At 41.2% G+C, this 20,288-nt stretch overlaps 1 protein-coding gene across 3 annotated transcripts in view; it reads right to left on the minus strand.

The window, feature by feature from the left end:
• The window catches only part of SPEN (spen family transcriptional repressor), a 94,276-nt gene that overhangs the window by 49,714 nt on the left and 24,274 nt on the right, over positions 1-20,288 (minus strand). Inside the window, exons 2-3 of one of the 3 annotated variants that reach the window (XM_054436830.2) lie at positions 18,386-18,706; positions 14,843-15,319 (exon numbers count right to left, since the gene is read on the minus strand). In XM_054436830.2, coding sequence (XP_054292805.1) covers positions 14,843-15,319; positions 18,386-18,706 — 798 coding nt within the window. Of the gene's footprint in view, positions 1-14,842; positions 15,320-17,126; positions 18,707-20,288 lie in introns of those variants that run through there. The other 2 variants (XM_054436839.2, XM_063659246.1) reach the window with 2 other exon arrangements.

Below are 20,288 nucleotides of genomic sequence, written 5' to 3' on the forward strand. Positions count from 1 at the left end.
ACATTAGTTTTTCTTAATGGTTTTTATATTAGCCCAGGTACAGTGGTTCTTGCATGTAATCCCAGTGCTTTGGGAGTCCAAGGCAGGAGGATCACTTGAGGTCATGAGTCCTAGACCAGACTGGGCAACATAGCGAGACCTTATCTCTTAAAAACAAAAAACAAAAAACAAAAAATTTAGCTAAGTGTGGTGGTATGTCTATAGTCTCGGCTACTTAGGAGGCTGAGGTGAGGGGATCCCTTGAGCCCAGGAGTTCAAGGTTGCAGTGAGCCATGATTGCACCACCACTCCAGCCAGGGTGACAGAGCAAGACTGACTCTAAAAAAAATTTTTTTTGTAGCAATTATTTCCAAATGTGCTAAACCTCTAAGTGTTAGCTCCTATAAATGGAATTTCTTTGTTAAAACCCACACACATATATTTCTGGGCTACGCTTAAGCATTACAAAGGCCTACCATTTTCTCCTGAAGGATGATGTGCTGGTTTATTAGGGAGGTTCTTGTTTCTAGCTAGGATATCCAGTACCGCAGCCACTAGTCACATGTGCCTATTGAGTACTTGAAATGTGGCTATTCAGTGCACCAGTACTGATCAATGCTATAACATGGATGAACTGCAAAAACATACTAAGTGAAAGAAGCCAGTCACAAAAGACCGCAATATGGTATGATTTTCCTTCTATTAAATGTCCAGAATAGGCTATAGAGATAGATTAGTAGTTGCCTTGGGCTGGAGGAGAAAAAGAATGGGGAGTAACTGCTAACGGGTATGAGGTTTCTTTTCGGGGTCATGAAAATGCACTAGTTTCATTATGGTGATGGTTGCAAAATTCTGTAAATGTATTAAAAAGCATTAACTGTCCACTTTTAAATGGGTGAATTTTATAGCGGAAGTTGCAGTGAGCAGAGATTGCACTCCAGCCTGGGAAGCAGAGCAAGACCCAGTCTTTAAAAAAAAAAAAAACAAAAAAAACCTGAGTCAAAATCTAAAAATATCAACCAGGCCAGGCACGGTGGCTCATGCCTATAATCCCAGCACTTTGGGAGGTCGGGGTGGGCGGATCATAAGGTCAAGAGTTCGAGACCAGCCTGGCCAACATGGTGAAACTCAGTCTCTACTAAGATTACAAAAATTAGCTGGGTGTGGTGGTGCATGCCTGTAATCCCAGCTACTCGGGAGGCTGAGGCAGGAAAATCGCTTGAACCTGGGAGGCGGAGGTTGCAGTGAGCCTAGATCACATGAAAAATAAAAATAAAAATGTCAACCTGATTTTATTGAACTGTATGTAATGTGTTTCCACCTATTTGTAAGAAAATATTTTACTGCCCTCATCTTAGCAGATATTTCTAATCTACATCTCTCTTCCATACCAAATGAAAGTTTTTAGAGGATGAGTGAAATTCTTAGAAACGAACTCTACAAAGACATTTTTAAAGCTATTTCACTTACTGTTTTGTCTACCTGGACATAGGAAGTTTATTTACAGTACAAAGTGGATTTGGAAAGATGTTCTACAGGCCGGGCGCGGTGGCTCACGCCTGTAATCCCAGCACTTTGGGAGGCTGAGGCGGGCGGATCACCTGATGTCGGGAGTTCGAGACCAGCCTGGCCAGCATGGTGAAACCCCATCTCTACTGAAAAATACAAAAATTAGCCGGGCATGGTGGCAGGCACGTGTAATCCCAGCTACTCGGGAAGCTGAGGCAGAAGAATCACTTGAACCCGGGAGACGGAGATTGTAGTGAGCCAAGATCGCACCATTGCTCTTCAGCCTGGGCAACAGAGTGAGACTCCGTCTCAAATAATGGAAAAAAAAAAAGGTGTTCTATAGAGATACCACAATTTCTAGCACCAGTAAACTCCAGTAGCATATAACTTAATGAATAACTAATAAGTAAATGACCAGAGAGTGCTCTTTCCATTTTCTCACACAGGAATGGACAACAAGACTACCCTTTAAAGGCAATTCAGTTTGTACTCTAAGACACAGATTGATAGGAGGGTGCTTGTATAAAGAATAAAACCTCAGCTAATTCTGAATTTCAGGAAATGCTAATGTTGGCCAGGCGCGGTGGCTCATGCCTGTAATCCCAGCACTTTGGGAGGTCGAGGCGGGCGGATCACTGGAGGTCAGGAGTTTGACACCGGTCTGACCAACATGGTGAAACCCCATCTCCACTAAAAATACAAAAATTAGTTGGGTGTGGTGGCACACGCCTGCAATCCCAGCTACTCAGGAGGCTGAGGCAGAACTGCTTGAACCTGGGAGGCAGAGGTTGCAGTGAGGCGAGATCACGCCATTGCACTCCAGCCTGGGTGTTAAAAGCAAAAAACCCCGTATCAAAAAAAAAAAAAAAAAAAGAAAGAAAGAAAGAAAGAAAATGCTAATGTTTATTTTAAAATGAGAATTGCTACATTTTCCTTAATTTCTGGACATGCACGATTCCTTGTTTGGGGCAAGGTAAATTTGTGCCTTGGCTTCTAAGAATGACCATAGAGAACTTCCAAGTACAAACACCCCAAAAGAGATATAAGAAAAGAACAAGATCACCTAAACTGCAATGAGTAAAGTTTTACCATAAGTAAAAATGATTGGCCGGGCACAGTGGTTCATGCCTGTAATCCCAGCACTTTGGGAGGCTGAGGCAGGTGGATCACCTAAGATCAGGAGTTCAAGACCAGCCGACCAACATGGCAAAACCCTGTCTACTAAAAATACAAAATTAGCCGGGCATGGTGGCGCATGTCTGTAATCCCAGCTACTCCGAAGACTGAGGCAGGAGAATCACTTGAACCCGGGAGGTGGAGGTCGCAGTGAGCCGAGATCGCGCCATTGTACTCCAGCCTGGGCAGCAAGAGCAAAACACCATCTCAAAAAAAAAAAGAGTTTACATACTTTGGCTGGGTGTGGTAGCTCACGCCTATAATCCCAGCACTTTGGGAGGCCAAGCTGGGCGGAGCACCTGAGGTCAGGAGTTCGAGACCAGCCTGACCAATATGGCGAAACACTGTCTCTACTAAAAATACAAAAATTAGCCGGGCATGGTGACGTGCACCTGTAATCCCAGCTACTAGGGAGGCTGAGGCAGGAGAACCACTTGAACCTGGGAGGTGGAGGTTGCAGTGAACCAAGATCATGCTACTGCACTCCCACCTGGGCAACAGAGCAAGACTCTTTGTGAAAAAAAATAATAAAATTAAAAAAAAAAAAAAAGAATTTACATACTTTGCTTCCAAGTCAAACAAATACAATTTGACATGGCAGTTTTTATTGTTAAATTTGTTGTTTTCAGGAGGCTGAGGCAAGAGAATTGCTTGAACCCAGGAGGTGGAAGTTGCAGTGAGCTGAAACAGCACCACTGCACTCCAGCCTGGGTGACAGAGTGAGACTCCGTCTCAAAAAAAAAGATAAATAAATAAAATAAAATTTGTTATTTAGAACTTTAATCTGCCTAATTACTTGTTATTATTTTTAATTTGGGGGTTTTTATTGAGATGAAGTGTCCCTCGGTCACCCAAGCTGGAGTGCAGTGGCGCAATCTTGGCTCGCTGCAACCTCTGCCTCCAGGGCTCAAGCGATTCTCCTGCCTCCGCCTCCCAAGCAGTTGGGATTATAGGCGCCCACCATACCACTATGCCCAGTTAATTTCTGTATTTTTTTCGTAGAGACTGGGTTTCACCATGTTGGCCAGGTTGGTCTTGAACTCCTGACCTCAAGTGATCCACCCGCCTCGGCCTCCCAAAGTGCTGGGATTACAGGTGTGAGCCACTGTACCTGGAGGACTTGTGTTTTTGTTTTTTTTTTTAAGAGATGAGGTCTTGCTATGTCTCAAACACCAGGCCTCCAGCAATCCTCCCACATCAACTTCCAGAGTAGCTACAGGCACATACCATCACACCAGGCTTGACTTTCTGATTTTTAGCAATGTTAAAAATTTTTTTCGGCCAGGCGCGGTGGCTCACGCCTGTAATCCCAGCACTTTGGGAGGCTGAGGCAGGCGGATCACGAGGTCAGGAGATCGAGACCAGGAGATCGAGACCGTCCTGGCTAACACGGTGAAACCCTGTCTCTACTAAATATACAAAAAATTAGCCGGGCGTGGTGGCGGGCACTTGTGGTCCCAGCTACTCGGGAGACTGAGGCAGGACAATGGCGTGAACCCAGGAGGCGGAGCTTGCAGTGAGCTGAGATCGTGCCACTGTACTCCAGCCTGGGTGACAGAGCAAAACTCCGTCTCAAAAAAAAAAAAAAAAAAAAAATTCAGGCCAGGCACAGCTCACACCTGTAATCCCAGCACTTTGGGAGGCAAAGGCAAGCGGACAGCTTGAGCCTAGGAGTTCAAGACCAGCCTGGACAACACAGTGAGACCTCATCTCTACAAAATATACAAAAATTAGCCCAGCGTGGTGGTGTGTGCCTGTAATCCCAGCTACTTGGGAGGCTCAGGTGCAATGATAGCTTGGGAGGCTCAGGTGCAATGATAGCTTGAGCCCAGAAGTCAAGGCTGCAATGTGCTGAGATTACCACTGCACTCCAGCCTGGGCGACAGAACAAGAATCTGTCTCAAAAATCAATCAATCAATCATCCAGAGTAAATTAAAACCCACAAGACATCATGTCATGTCACAACTTTGCCACCAAAACCTATTTTAATTCCTTCCACTTAAGAAACCAAAATAAAAAACCTCAGTACAACCTAATTGGTAAGAATGAGAAGCGGTGAGAGGGACAGTTCTTTATTTCAAATGGACTAACCTAACTAAAAGCAACGCTCCTGGGGACTTTGGTAATAAACTCCTTATCACCAAATGCTGACCATGTTGTGATGCGGCCAAGCACTGGCAGTGCAGAAGCAGTTTTACAGAAGCCGTAGCTTCTAAAAGGTAGAAGACTAAAAGTTACCATTAAAGCAAGGGTTAATAACAGAAAGATGTATTAAAAATAGAGTTCGTACCAGCTTGCAGTCGGGCGTTCACCCTGGCTAGATCTGAAATCCTCCTCTCCAGGAACACTAAGGCACAGCCGTCCTGCCCCTCCCACCGCCTGGCCCAGTCACCACGCAGCAGCCGGGTCCCTGCGCCCCGCCCCTGGACTGAGGGCTGTGCAGAAACTCTGGCAAAACAAGGAAGCCTCCGGGAGGTGGCAAGCAGCCAACTCAAACTGGATGGTTCCAGTTTAGGCTGGTTCGAGTCACAAACAACAGTTCCTATTTTCCTCCACAATATTCAGACGCAAGGGCTGCCCAGATGAGCGTTTCTCATCTGCTTCCAGAGCTAAGGCTACCTGGTTCTCATTCCTCTGCAGTCGAGCATCCTAATTAAAAGCAAGGTTCCCACTTCAGCAATATGGGTCAGCCCAGCACTTGTTTCCAAAATGGAATGCCTATTCTGTACAAGACCCTGCAGCTAACAACACCTACACATCTAAAAAAAAAAAAAACAAAAAACAAAACTTTACTAAAATGCTGTATTTGACCAAAAAAGGAAATCCAGGAAGGAAACAGACCTATTTACAGGTATCCATTATGAGAGCTATGCCTACCAGAACAATTAAGTAAGTACTCTTCCATGTTCCATATTTAGCACAAAAAAGGCTTGGCTGGCTAATATGACCCCCTAAAACAGAAGGTTGTGTGTTGCTTATTGCGCAATAACAAACGATGCAAGCAATACAGCAGCCAAAATGTGGGCTCTTCAGTGACCTCTGCAGTTTGTCTGCCACTGATGGGAAAAAAAGGTTTTTTTTGGTGTATTTCTCATCCAAAGCACACACCGCTGAACATTTATTCCATGCTGCTAAACAGTACCAAAATAGGATTAAGCAGGGAACAAGCAAATGCTTATTCTTTTGTAAAGTATTTAAGAGAGCCGCTCAAAATGAGGCAAGACCTAACGTTTCTCAAGTATTACAGGCACTAATGTGCCTGCTGTTCTCTTTTTCTTCCCTAACCCTTCCAAGTAGGTAACTTTTTAAAGAATTTAGATACACATATTTTAAGGAAAGAGCATACTTAATCATACACAGTCAATAAAACCATTAATTGGCTCTTACGGAGTCCATCACAAAGAATAATTATAAACGTCAAGACAGAAACTCCACGTACACTTCCTCTTGTCTGCTTAAAAAGAAACTTCATGTAACAGTTGGAAAGGTCCAAAGCAATGAATATGTTTTATTCATAACACTAATTTTCAGCAAGAAATTCTCCCTTTTGAAACCTCTGGACGATCTAAAAAAGTAATAATGAAGCAGAACAAACTAATTAAAATCAAAGAATGGGCTTGGCGTGGTGGCTCACGCCTGGGCAACAGAGCGAGACTCCATTTCAAAAAAAAAAAAAAAGAATCACAAAGCTACAAAACAAAATTATATCTACCACTGAATCCAGAAATTATTTGCCTGTTCGTTATTATAGGTAATTTCTGATAATAAATCAGACAAATTTGTTTCTATGATCATCACCGAAAAATGATCACTAATTATTAATTTGTTTAATACTTTAAAACACTGACTTTTAGGCCAGGCTCAGTGGCTCATGCCTGTAATCCCAGCACTTTGGGAGGCGGAGGCAGGTGGATCACTTGAGGCCAGGAATTTGAGACTAGCCTGGGTGGTCAACATGGCAAAATCCCATCTTTACTAAAAAATACAAAAATTAGCTGGTGGCACAACCTGTAATCCAGCTACTAGGGAGGCTAAGGCAGGAGAATCGCTTGAACCTGGGAGGCAGAGGTTGCAGTCAGTTTAGATTGCACCACTGCACTCCAGCCCGGTGACAAAATAAGACTCTGCCTTTAAAAAAAAAAAAAAGAAAGAAAAAGAAAAACAAAAGGAAAAGGAAAAGGAAAGGAACTGACTTTTACTTCATATATATTTTAAAACTGCTGCTATGTCTGGCAGTTCCCAGCACATGCCACATATCGTAACAAACTGTACAGCCAGGTAATAAAATTAGCATTCCTTCTCCCAACTGACACCTGAATGCACATACCTGTTTTTACAAAAAGAGAGAGAGAAATGGAAGGCACACTGTCACTTTGATACATATGATGCCACCATTCCTAATGGTTTTCCTCACCTTTATAGCCTCATCCACTATCTTTCACAAGACTACAAAAATGACAGCATTTTTGAAAAATTTTCTATTTGAACTTGGAAGAAAATAATTTCTCCTAACTAAAATAAGTTAACTGCAAAATCTCCTCAAGAAAAGACAAAAGGATATGTGAGTAAAATTCTCCCTCTAGGAAAGAAACTATAATCTATAATATCTAAATTGTTCATGATTTGCAGATTTGGTCTTTACAGAAAAAAATGCTTCTTATTAGACTACAGACTTTGATGCTTTTTTAAGTTAAAAGGGTCATATTCCTTTTTATTACCTTATATCTGTTGTTAAAATCCAGAATTCATTAAATATTCTAATTACTGTTAACCCATAAAACAAGCCGAGCGCTGCGGCTCATGCCTCTAATCTCAGCACTTTGGGAGGCCAAAGCGGGCAGATCACAAAGTCAGGAGATCGAGACCATCCTGGCTAACATGATGAAACCCCCATCTCTACTAAAAATACAAAAAATTATCTGGGCGGGGTGGCGGGCGCCTGTAGGCCCAGCTACTCGGGAGGCTGAGGCAAGAGAATGGCGTGACTCCAGGAGGCGGAGCTTGCAGTGAGTCGAGATCGTGCTACTGCACTCCAGCCTGGGCGACAGAACAAGACTCTGTCTCAAAAAAAAAAAAAAAGAATCTTAAATTGTCTAACATTAGGAAAAAAAGTAATAGGGTTATAGATAACTTTTGATATACTTTACTCAGTATATGTAATTTTAAAAAAATATACAGACAGGTTGTGCAAAGAATACCATCAGTAATAAGAAATACTTTCATTTCCCTTTCAATTAAAAAGTAAATTGTTGTAGGCCGGGCACAGTGGCTCACACATGTAATCATATTAGCCAAAAAATTAGCCAGATGTGGTGGCACATGCCTGTAGTCCCAGCTACTCAGGAGGCTGAGGCGTGAGAGTTGCTCCACCCGGGAGGTGGAGGTTGTAGTGAGGCGAGATCACACCACTGCACTCTAGCCTGGGCAACAACACAAAACTCTGTCTCAAAAAAAAGAAAAAAAGTACATCGTTCTAATGCAAAGCTAACACATTGGAGAAGAGAGAGACATAAGACTTTCCGTATCTTAACATGGCATAAGAGCTGAAAAGTCTGGTTACTCGAAGTTCTATATGCTTTCCTTGTTACTTTAAACAAACACCACAAAGGCTTTCACATGTCTGCTTCCCCGCCCAGGAACTGTGTGTGTGTCTTTCTTTCCCCCATTCCTGTTCCCAAGCTTCTCCCTTATATCTTCTAGCTTATGACAATGCAAAAGAAATTTTAATAATGTAACAACTATACAATGAAAATGTGAGAAATACATTTTTTAAAAGTCAGCTCATTCTAATTTTTAAAATCTATTTAAGAAGAAAGTTTGCTCTAACATTCCAATTTCTGATGGGTGCAGTGACCCTGTCACCCATTGCCTCCTTTCCCCTCTCTCTTCTGGGAAGAAGGGGGTTTCCTGCTGAGGAGGGAAGGGAAACTTCATCCAAGCCCCATGACTCAGACTTGGTTGGACCCTGGGGGAACCAAGAGCCCCAGGGGGACTGTGGCCTGTGATGCTGCCAAGCAGAGCCATGAGGGCCTACCAACCTACTCTTCTGCCATCACTCTGAAACTTGAGCATTACCTAACACCTGCCAGCACTCTAGGCTGTGCCTTTCATCCTAGTACAGGTGTGTCCCATTGTATATGCCCAGTATGTGTTAGCTGTCCACACCAATCTAGTTAGTACTTGTGCATTCCTTGGCTCATGGCAAATAAGAATTTTTTTTTTTGAAATGGAGTCTTGCTCTGTTGCCCCGGCTGGAGTGCAGTGGTATGATCTTGGCTCACTGCAACCTCCATCTCCCAGGTTCAAGCGATTCTCGCACCTCAGCCACCATAGTAGCTGGGATTACAGGTGCCCGCCACTACACCTGGCTAATTTTTGTATTTTTAGTAGAGATGGGGTTTCACCATATTGGCCAGGCTGATCTTGAATTCCTGACCTCATGATCTACCCGCCTCAACCTCCCAATGTGCTGGGATTACAGGTGTGAGCCACTGCACCTGGCCTAAAGGAAATTCTTACAACTTGATGGGGGGGGAAAAATCCAATAATAGGGACTATAGAAATAAAGTATGTTCAACTTCAATCAAGGGATTTTAAAATAAATGCTTCTGTGGAATTTATGCATTTAAAATGTTCTGTTGAAAGGAAATGTGGCTCAATAAATGGCCATGACAGAGAAACAAAAAGACATTGAGCAGTACATAGCAGCACATGGAGCCATGAAGGCCCAGTTCTCACCAGTTAAATACTGTAAATGGTTTTGCAGAAACAGTAGACGTGTTATTTATAAGGACTTCACAACTAGACTGCCATTAATCCCATGTTTACTCATTTAAAATACCCCACTAGCAATCTCTTCATCAAAACTGTAACTATTAATAAGGATGGATGGTGATTAATTTCCCCATCAGTCATGGAGACAGAAGACAAACTTGTTTCTATAGGTAAAACCAAGTTATATTTTGTCCACTATACGAGTGCTAACTTTAAACATCTTTAAAGGACTTTTAGGAATGTCACAGTTTCACAAGTTTTAAAGATCACAAGAAATAACTTATTTCTTCCAAAAGGAAAACTGAACATTCTGAATTTCATAACATCTCAAAATATTACACTTTGAATTCAATATAATTAAAGAAGAAAAGAGAACATCTGATAAAAGGGAATAATGGGTAAACTGAACACCAGAGGATTATTATTTCTGTACATTTGCTTCAATCACAATTTAAATGACAAAAACTTTTAGCTATCTACATCAATTTTGCTTTATCCTTCATGTTAACTAAGAACTGTATGTAAGTATTTCAACTACTTATTGGACATGTATTCTGAGAAAGGCAATATACTAGGTTCTGTGATATGCATTCAGGCCACTCAGTCTTGTTCTTTCATATCACCAGAAAGTTCATTCTGCTTTTTACACATCAGGATAATCTGATTCTTAATACAATGTCTCTCCCACCTGTTCCAAATTTTCCTTCTCTGAGGTACCAAGAGTAGGAAAAACAGAGATTATGGATAAGTTACCAGTTGCCTTTCTAAAGCAGAGATCTCAACAAGCGATCTCCTTTCTTAAATCTTTTAATGCCCCTCTCTGCATACAGAATAAAACCCAAAAGTTGGGCGTGGTGGCTCACACCTGTAATCCTAGCAGTTGGGAGGCAGAGGAGGGAAGACTGCTTGAAGCCAGGAGCTCGAGACCAGCCTGGACAACAAAGTGAGACTTCGTCTCTACGAAAAATTTAAAAATTAGCAAGGTGTGAGTGATGTGCACCTATAATCCCAGCTACTCAGGAGACTGAAGCAGGAGGATGGTTTGAGCCCAGGAGCTATGACTGTACCACTGCACTCCAGCAGCCTGGGCAACAGAGCAGGATTCTGTCTCTTAAAAAAAAAAAAATCATTACCACAGTTAAACCATTCTAAATTATCTGCTATGCTCAAAACATCCTTCCACCTCAGGTTGTTCCTTCTGCCCACAGTGTTCCCTGTCTAGCCTAAACCTCCTCTCTTCTTGTTGAAGTCCTGCATATCCTTCATAGCCTAACCAAATGCTACCTATCAGGTCTTCCCAGCAGTCAAAAGATTTATCTCACTGTTCTTTTTATGTATAGATACAAAAGCTATCATTGGCCGGGCACAGTGGCTCATGCCTGTAATCCCAGCACTTTGGGAGGCTGAGGTGGGTGGATCACTTGAGGTCAGGAGTTTGAGACCAGCCTAGCCAACGTAGTGAAACCCCTGTCTCTACTAAAAAATACAAAAATTAGCCGGGCATGGTGGCAGTGCCTGTAATCCCAGCTCCTCAGGAGGCTGAGTCAAGAGAATCGCTTGAACCCGAGAGGCAGAGGTTGCAGTGAGCCAAGATTGCGCCACTGCACTCCAGCCTGGGCGAGAGTGAGACCCTGTCTTTAAAAAAAAAAAAAAAAAAAAAAAAAAGCTATAATTACATAAAATTTGTCACATCAGTGACATTAGAAGGAATCAATCAGTTAATGAATGAGGTTCAAATAACTCACTAAAAGCAACGTGTAAATATAGGGTTGAAATCTGTTAGCTCTAGAAAATATGACTATATATGAAATGAAACCAATAACCTAAGTAAATGCTCTATAATCTCTCAGAAGGGAAAAAAAATAGTGATTTATAAAAAGGAAGAATCTACACAGACATAAGAAAGGGGTAACAGAGCAAGAATCTCTCAGTGATTCTTCCCCAAGCCCACGGTAAGAAGGTGCCTTCAACCAGCAGATTTCAGTATGCCTTACTTCCTTGTCAGGTATGGTCCTACAGTGCAAATCAGAGGGAAAAAAACATACAAGAGCCCAAATCTGGCCTTTTAGGTGGAAGTTCCAATTTTTTAAAGACTGGCAATAATTTAAATTTAAAACACTATACAAGCTGAATTAAATTTGTCTGCTGGGCCGGGCGCGGTGGCTCACGCCTGTAATCCCAGCACTTTGGGAGGTCAAGGCGGGCGGATGGTGAGGTCAGGAGATTGAGACCATCCTGGCTAACACGGTGAAACCCTTCTCTACTAAAAATACAAAAAATTAGCCGGGCATGGTAGCGGGCGCCTGTAGTCCCAGCTACTTGGGAGGCTGAGGCAGGAGAATGGCATGAACCCGGGAGGCGGAGCTTGCAGTGAGCCAAGATCGTGCCACTGCACTCCAGCCTGGGTGACAGAGAGAGACTCCGCCTCAAAAAAAAAAAAATTTGTCTGCTGGTCAGATGTCACCCTCCAGACTTCTAGGTTGTAGCCTTTGGTATATAAATGAATACATCTAGCTACCCTAACTTGATAAAATAATCATCAAAAATCCTCTTTCTCACTATTTTATTGTAATTTAGTCCCCAGGCAGATTTTCTAAGTGCATCCTACCCTTCTAGCAGTTATCTTTCTGAGTGCAAATATTTAGAAGCATAGAGCTGCTTTTTATTTTTATTTTTTAATTACATGAGCAGGGATTAAGCTCCATCAAATTCATCAGATCACATCTGGGTTCAAGCTTCTGAGCCTACAGTTCTGAGGGCGGATCCATTATACTCCCATCAAAGTACAATGCTACTCTGAAGGCATCATTCTCCTCTAGCTATCTCAGCTCACTGCAACCTCCGCCTCCTGGGCTCAAGCTATTCTTCTGCCTCAGCCTCCTGAGTAGCTGGAATTACAAGCACCTACCACCACCTCCAGCTAATTTTTGTATTTTTAGTAGAGACAGGGTTTCACCATTGACCAGGCTGGTCTCGAACTCCTGACCTCAAGTGATCTACCCACCTCAGCCTCCCAGTGTGCTGGAATTACAGGCGTGAGCCACTTTGCCCAGCCTCAGCACCTTTTCTTTTTTTTTTCTGAGACAGAGTCTCATCATCTCTGTCACCCAGGCTGGAGTGCAGTGGCTTGCTCACTGCAACCTCCACCTCCCGAATTCAAGCAATTCTCCTGTCTCAGCCTCCTGAGTAAATGGGATTACAGGCATGTGCCACCATGCCTGGCTAAGTTTTTTATTTTTAGTAGAGACAGGGTTTCACCATGTTGGCCAGGCTGGTCTCGAACTCCTGACCTCAGGTGATCCACCTGCCTCAGCCTCCCAAAGTGCTGGGATTACAGGCATGAGTGAGCCATCACGCCCAGTGCCTCAACACCTTTCCAATAAGTTTTGATCCAATGGAATGCAGTCTCAGCTTTTTAATGAGGTAGGTTTGTGGAAAATGACTAAAACTTGAGTATTTTAGACAATTCTATGCAGAAAAAAAGTGGAACAAGATTTTATAATCAGTTTATAGGGTTCAAATGAATTTCATCAATCATTTATCTAGACAGCACACCAAATAAAATCAAAAGAAGTTCGGAGTTTTCACCCATGTCACAGGGCTTGAAAGCTGGGCACAGAACGTAACTTTCCTGACTTCCTAAACTAGATGCTTGTTTCATTTTAATATGCAAATCTTCCAGAATGTTTGAATTATATCTAGATAGGCAGAGGGATAAACAAAATGTTTTCATGTATTATTTTGAATAAGAAAATTCAGGAAGCCTAAAAACAGACATTCAACTACATGACCATTTGCTTAAATTAATTTAAAGCAGGCAAAAGAAAAGTAATCTGAGCTTTTTAATCAGGTCAAAGAATTTGACTGTAAATTTTAAATATATACCACCTAAATTGAAAAGTAGGACATGTGGGATTAACAAATTGAATAGCAGCATTTTTTTTAACATATACTAGGTATCAAAGTAAGCATTTTACATTAAGTGTTCATTTTAATTTTCACAATAACTTTATTAAGGTCCTTATTAAAAATGAGAAAACTTGGCCAGGCGCGGTAGCTCACACTGGTAATCCCAACACTCTGGGAGGCCAAGGCAGGTGGATCACCTGAGGTCAGGAGTTAGAGACCAGCCTGGCCAACACAGTAAAACCCCGTTTCTACTAAAAATACAAAAATTGGCCTGGCGTGGTGGCGGGTGCCTGTAATCTCAGCTACATGGGAAGCTGAGGCAGAAGACTCACTTGAACCCAGGAGGTGGAGGGTGCAGTGAGCCAAGATCATGCCATTGCACTCCAGCCAGCCTAGGTGACAAGAGCGAGACTACATCTCAAAAAAAAAAAAAAAGGGAAAGCTGAGACCTGAAGAACATAAATAACTTATCCTAGATTACTTGAAGTATAATCTATACCACATACCTAGATCTGTGATTTCAAAATCCATATAACTAGGTTTGAAGCTAAGTTTCTTATTAAGATTACCCTCAACTTACTATTTTCGCTTTTCAAATAAAACTTTTTGGCTGGGCACTCTGGCTCATGCCTGTAATCCCAGCAATTTGGGAGGATGAGGTGGGCAAATCACTTGCGGTCAGGAGTTCAAGAACAGCCTGGCCAACATGGCAAAACCTCATCTTTACTAAATACAAAATTAGTCAGGCGTGGTGGCGCACGTTTATAATCCCAGCTACTTGGGAGGCTGAGGCAGGAGGACTGCTGGAACCCAGGAGGCAGAGGTTGCCGTGAGCCAAGACTGCACCACTGCACTCCAGCCTTGGTGACAGAGCGAGACTGTCTTTAAAAAAAAAAAAAAAATTTGTAGAAAGAAATTCTCAACTAGTGAGATCAGTTTACAGAACAGTAAAGTTACAACCAGCATTCAAAGGAAGCTTTTCTACTTGAGTTTATGAATTGGCTACCACCCTGATGTTAAAATTAGCTAAAATTTGTTCATAAGTTGATTTAGTCATTGATAATAAATGTGTCAACAACATTATATTTCACCAATACATATTTAACCAAACAGCTTTTACAAATCTTCAATCAAAATAATAGAAATAAATTGGTATTATACACCTACAAAATTAAAAATGTTAAAGAGATACCATATTTTCAGTGTCACAAGATTTGCCTTGCACAGCTAGAGTCACCACCTCCCTTCCTCTTTGATCATTTAATTTTAATACTGTGCATCTGGAGGATGAAACAGCACTTTGCAAATCATCACTTAACTTCGAGTACTTAGAACAGTTAATTCAATGGCCACATGCCAGTTTCTTTACTGATTATATACATATGTATCCAAGATTACTTTAAAAAATAATACTATGCTGAAACCATTCCCACTGATTGTTGAGAATTTGTTTAAAGCTAGCTCATCTGTTATAACAAAAGGCTGTTAACCTACCTGTCACTGCTGGTACTACTGCTGCTGCTGATTGAATCACTACTGGAGGATCTACTTCTAGAGCCGCTGCCGCTAGGGGACCTTGTGGGTCTAGACGCTTGGCTAGCCAGTCTCTGAGGAGACTGATTTCTAGACTGGGATGAATGTGGTGACCGACTCCTGCTGTGCTGGTAATTCCGCTCTGGCCTTCTGCCTCGTACCTCCCGGGTAATATCATCCCTGTAGATATCCCTGTGTACCACACTGGGCAGTGTAAACTGCTCACGAGCCCTAGGTTCATATCGGGGGTCATGAGCATCAAAGCGATTTGGACTTCGACTCCGAGAAGCGTAATAGAGCCCATGTTGTAAAGTCCGCTCTCGAGGATCTCTATAGTAATCCTGATCGTAATGTCTTGTCCGATCAAATCCTCCCGTCCCCCGTTCATGGTGTCCATAGGCACTATGTTCATAAGCACGCTCCCTGTTATCTGAAGCCCTGCATTTAGGAGGGGGAAAAATATTTAATCAGAAAGGAGCAAGCAAAACTAAAAGCAAGTCATGCAAACATTCACTTCAGCATTGTCTTTGTCTTTGCAACTGGTCATTTTCTAAACAGCATTAACCTACTTATTAAGCAAATGCTAACAAGCTTAACATTTTACTTGACTCCAAAAATTATTTTCACAGCTGAGCAATCATTGTTTTCATTGTATATTGGGCTTTCATGACTAGTGTTCTGCAGCTCAGTTGCTCACTTTATTAGAGATTTTCTGACTTGCATACATAAATATACAATCTCCTTTTCATGTTAACGGAACAAGAGGAGACTTAATAATATGAAAGTTCTTACACTTTCATCTGATTGAAGTATATACCAAATTTTATTTACTCACAAGTTTCTTTTAGGCCACATTTCCATGCTATGTTTTAACTTAGACATGAAAGCCCTGCTGCAGCGCATGTCTCAACAGTAGGAAGGACTTTCAAGTAGTCCAGAAAAAATTTTCTAAGTTTAACTTTTTTTCATTAAGTTTTGACTGCTTGGATAGTTATAAAAAATTACTAGACTACATAAACTAGACTACATAGACTGCACAGCGGTACCCAATTACATTTAATAATAAAAATAGAATCTCAAAAAAAAACCACTTCAAGTATCAAAATATTGGGTTACCACATGCTACTCTATGTGAATTTAAATAAAAATAAATATTATTTACTCCTGTGCTATCAAATTCCAAATGACTTTAAAAATGCCTATTCCATGATTCAATTTCTTAATGTATAAACTTAATGGTTATAGGAAATATGTTCTTTTAGCTTTTAGCTATACTCAAATTGCCTGTGATTAAATTAGGTAACATTAGGAACTATAAGATATTCTAAGGTCGCTATTAGCAAAAATAGCTTAACTTAATTAAAAAAATCATTTAGTAGGATGTGAATATCTGTCAACCTAAAAAGTACAAAACATGTTGCATGTACAATTACACACATGCAATTATGTGTTAATATTAAAAACTAGTTATAATCCTATACAGAAATCATAAGTTCTCTACTTTTGTAGAGAACTAGAACTCAGCTCCTGAGTTCCTAAAAGACCATTTCACTTGAGTTTCTCTTCAACCCATCTCTGGATCTATCTTCTATCAAAAGGGATTAAGGAATCATGAAACATAAAGAATTAGAATCTCTCCAATGAAGAATATCTGGCAAAATCTTATAACAATTAATACTAGATCCCCAGTACATGCTTAGATTCCAGGTCTCTCCACTAATATTCTTTTTCACCCATCATTTCACTTAGTAGCAACCCCACCTTCCTAGCCTTAGTTTAGCTTTTTTGCTGCTATTGTGAAAAACAACTGGCATGATAAACATTCTATATCTTTCCTACTTAAATGTATTAAATGAGTTTCTCTTTTATTTACTACAGTTCTGAAACTTTTATATTTCAATGTCTAACAAGAGGGTTTCCTTTGAGACTTAAAATGCCATAAATAATTACTTTAGCACCCTATCAAATGTTAATCAGTGAAAGCCATTATTAATGATTTAACAGAAGCAATAGGCAAAAAAGTTCTAGGACAATTACTGCTACAGCTGCTATTTTATAAATACGCAAAGTTCTTATCCATTAAGAAGATACAGAAGGCAGGCACAAGAGCTAGCAGAGCTGAAATCTAATGGCTATTCTCTGATTCACTATTAGTACTAAATACTTCTAGAGTTAGTGGAGAAAAAAAGAGAGTTTGACTTGGGTTAGGAGAGGGGCTAATATACACAGGTCAGGACATACCAACCTTTTCCAAGTGTGGAAACACGACCTATAATCCCAATTAAATCTAGGGAGAGAATTGTGAACATAACTTCCCCAATTTTGGCCCCTCTTATGGGGGTAATCCACCTTCTTAATGGGCAAGGGTGTCAAATGATATTTAGATGAACCACAAGAAAAAAAAAATCCTAGTGACCAGACAAAATAATTCCACTGGAAGCAAGTAGTCCCAGACAAACTGTAACTCTCAAACCCCCAGACTTCTTTCTTGAGATAGTAGACAATTAGAAATTTATCCACATTCATAAATATTTCCAGCCCTAAGTATGAATCAGGCAGCTGGCAGAAGAGGAAATATCCTCTACAATTCCAACAAATGAGGAAGGCACAGTTGCTCGCCAATAGTTCACTTTTGTAGCCATCCAGCCCAGTCAATTTTGATTGCTGTATCCACAACTGATCATCACCATGTGTTCAAAGCTAAAGTACCTTTGATTGGACAGAAACTTGCTTAAGAAATGATATAGTAATCCTCTTTCCCTGGGCTAGTGGAATCTTGACAGCAAGACATCCCATATATCCCAGCAATTAGAAAAGAATGGCTATATTCCAGGATTTAGAAAACATCCATCATTTTAATTTTTTCCCATTCCATCAAAGAGTGTAATTCCAACAATACAGAAATTGTGTAGATCCAAAATGGAAAAATCAGGCATTGCCTTCTCTCTTCTTCATCCAAGTACACATTTCCATGTTAAAGTATTGTTTGTAGAATCCAAGTGGTTGAATCATTATGGTCTGCTAGATTTTTTGTGACAATCCAATTTGTTTGTACACTTTATGTAGTGAAAATGGAGAGGCAGATATCAACTTCTAAAAGAATCTGTAGGCTCTAATATTCCAGAAATATTCCATATAGTATGAACACAAAAGCCAAATAGCTCCATCAGGTAGAAGGGATATATCCAAGGAAGGACTTAACATTATCCAAGAGAAGGAATAATTAATTCTAGAAGACAGGTAACTCCAAAAATGATGCTTCCATAGGAAATCTTCCATCACATTATATCTCAGGAACAGATATCCAATCAGCTGCAGGAAATATCCTCTACGATTCCATAAGATACCAGCCATTGGGATAGAAATCACTTCCGTTTCCAACCCAAAATAGGAAACATTGAGAATGCCCAAAACTTTAAATCCATCTGGGGCCCCTAAATATGAGTTGCTGTTTCTCACCATATCAAATACAAAATACCTGCCTACAGAAACCTTGGAACTTACCCATCAAGTCTCCGCTCATAACGTCCTTCTCGTGCATGAAGTGACGGTGGGGGACCATAAGCAGGCCCTCCACCACCTCCTCTGAACCCAGAAACCTCTCTACTACGAGATGCTATGGAAACTGTATCATCCAATCCCCGAGCAGCACTCGGGATGGTGCCTGGTTCATTATAATCCGTGCGTAGGTCTCTATCTCCCATTTTGTTGACTGAGTTGTGAGCTTTCTGTGCACTTTTGATGTCCACAAAATCCACAAAGGCAGCCACTCCTCCTTCAGATCCCCTCTTGGGGAGAATTTTGACACTTTCCACGCGGCCATATCTGGAAAAAATAAAGTCAACGTTATTGCTGCACATCAATAATTTTCCAAAATGAGTTTTTAGATTTTTTTTTTTTTGGACAATTTGCGTTATGTATGTAGGAGGGACAACCTGCAAAATGACTTTTTAAATGGCTCTCTTTTACACTTACATTTTTCTCTCTGGGAAAAATATCTGTATCGCATTAGTACATTACTCTCATTTCTTTTTTTTTTTTTTTTTGAGATGGAGTCTCGCTCTGTTGCCCAGGCTGGAGTGCAGTGGCGCAATCTCGGCTCACTGCAAGCTCCACCTCTGGGGTTCATGCCATTCTCCTGCCTCAGCCTCCCGAGCAGCTGGGACTACAGGCACCCGCCACCACGACAGGCTAATTTTTTGTATTTTTGTATTTTTAGTAGAGGTGGGGTTTCACCGTGTTAGCCAGGATGGTCTCAATCTCCTGACCTCGTGATCTGCCCACCGCGGCCTCCCAAAGTGCTGGGATTACAGGCATGAGCCACTGCGCCAGGCCCATTTCTTAAATAAAATATTTACTAAACTCCCCTTCACCTTTCTAGAACCCTTAGCTGAAATGCACTTCTTTTTTTTTTTGAGACAGAGTCTCACTCTGTCACCCAGACTGGAGTGCACTTACTGTAACCTCTGACTCCCAGGTTCAAGTGATTCTCGTGCCTCAGCCTCCCAAGAAGCCGGGATTACAGGCATGTGCCACCACACCCAACTAATGTTTTTTGTATTTTTAGTAGAGACGGGGTTTCGCCGTGTTGCCCAGGCTGGTCTCGAACTCCTGACCTCAGGTGATCCGCCTGCCTTGGCTTCCCAAAGTGCTGGGATTACAGGTGTGAGCCACAGCACCCGGCCTTGAAATACACTTCTCAGAAGCTTTTAGAAATATTTATAGTCTAAAAACGACTACTGAACCTAAGATAGAATCAAAGTAATTTAAAAATCTGTAAAACTATTAAAATAAAAACTATATATAGCTATTTTACAGATTTCATTTTAACTTAATTCATTAAGTGACAATCGTACTGGAAAACTGAAGTACTCAAACACTCCTTACTTAAAGGCAAAAGTAAATCCAAATATTTTTGTGTCCATTTGCAAGTGACAGTCTAATTTTTTTAATGTAATTTTTTTGCTACTTAATTTTCTTTCTCCAGGGAGTTAAAACTGTTAAACTTTATAATATAGGTATAATTAAAACTATTTATACAGGCTGGGTGCAGTGGCTCACACCTGTAATCCCAGCACTTTGGGAGGGAGGCCCAGGCAGGTGGATCACCTCTACTAAAAATCCAAAAAAATTAGCTGGGCATGGTGGTACACATCTGTAATCCCAGCTACTTGGGAGGCTGAGGCATGAGAATTGCTTGAGCTCAGGAGGTGGAGATTGCAGTGTGCCAAGATCGTGCCACTGCACTCCAGCCTGGGCGACAGAGCGAGACGTGGTCTCAAAAAAGAAAAGAATAGAAAATACATGAGAAAAGTGATAGGGTTCTAATCCCAATTCAGTTATTAACTATATGGTTTTAAAAGGCACTGTTGAGGCCAGGTGTGGTGGCTCATGCCTGTAATCCCAG

This window comes from Pongo pygmaeus, chromosome 1, assembly GCF_028885625.2.
Source record: "Pongo pygmaeus isolate AG05252 chromosome 1, NHGRI_mPonPyg2-v2.0_pri, whole genome shotgun sequence".
Lineage (NCBI taxonomy): Eukaryota > Metazoa > Chordata > Mammalia > Primates > Hominidae > Pongo > Pongo pygmaeus.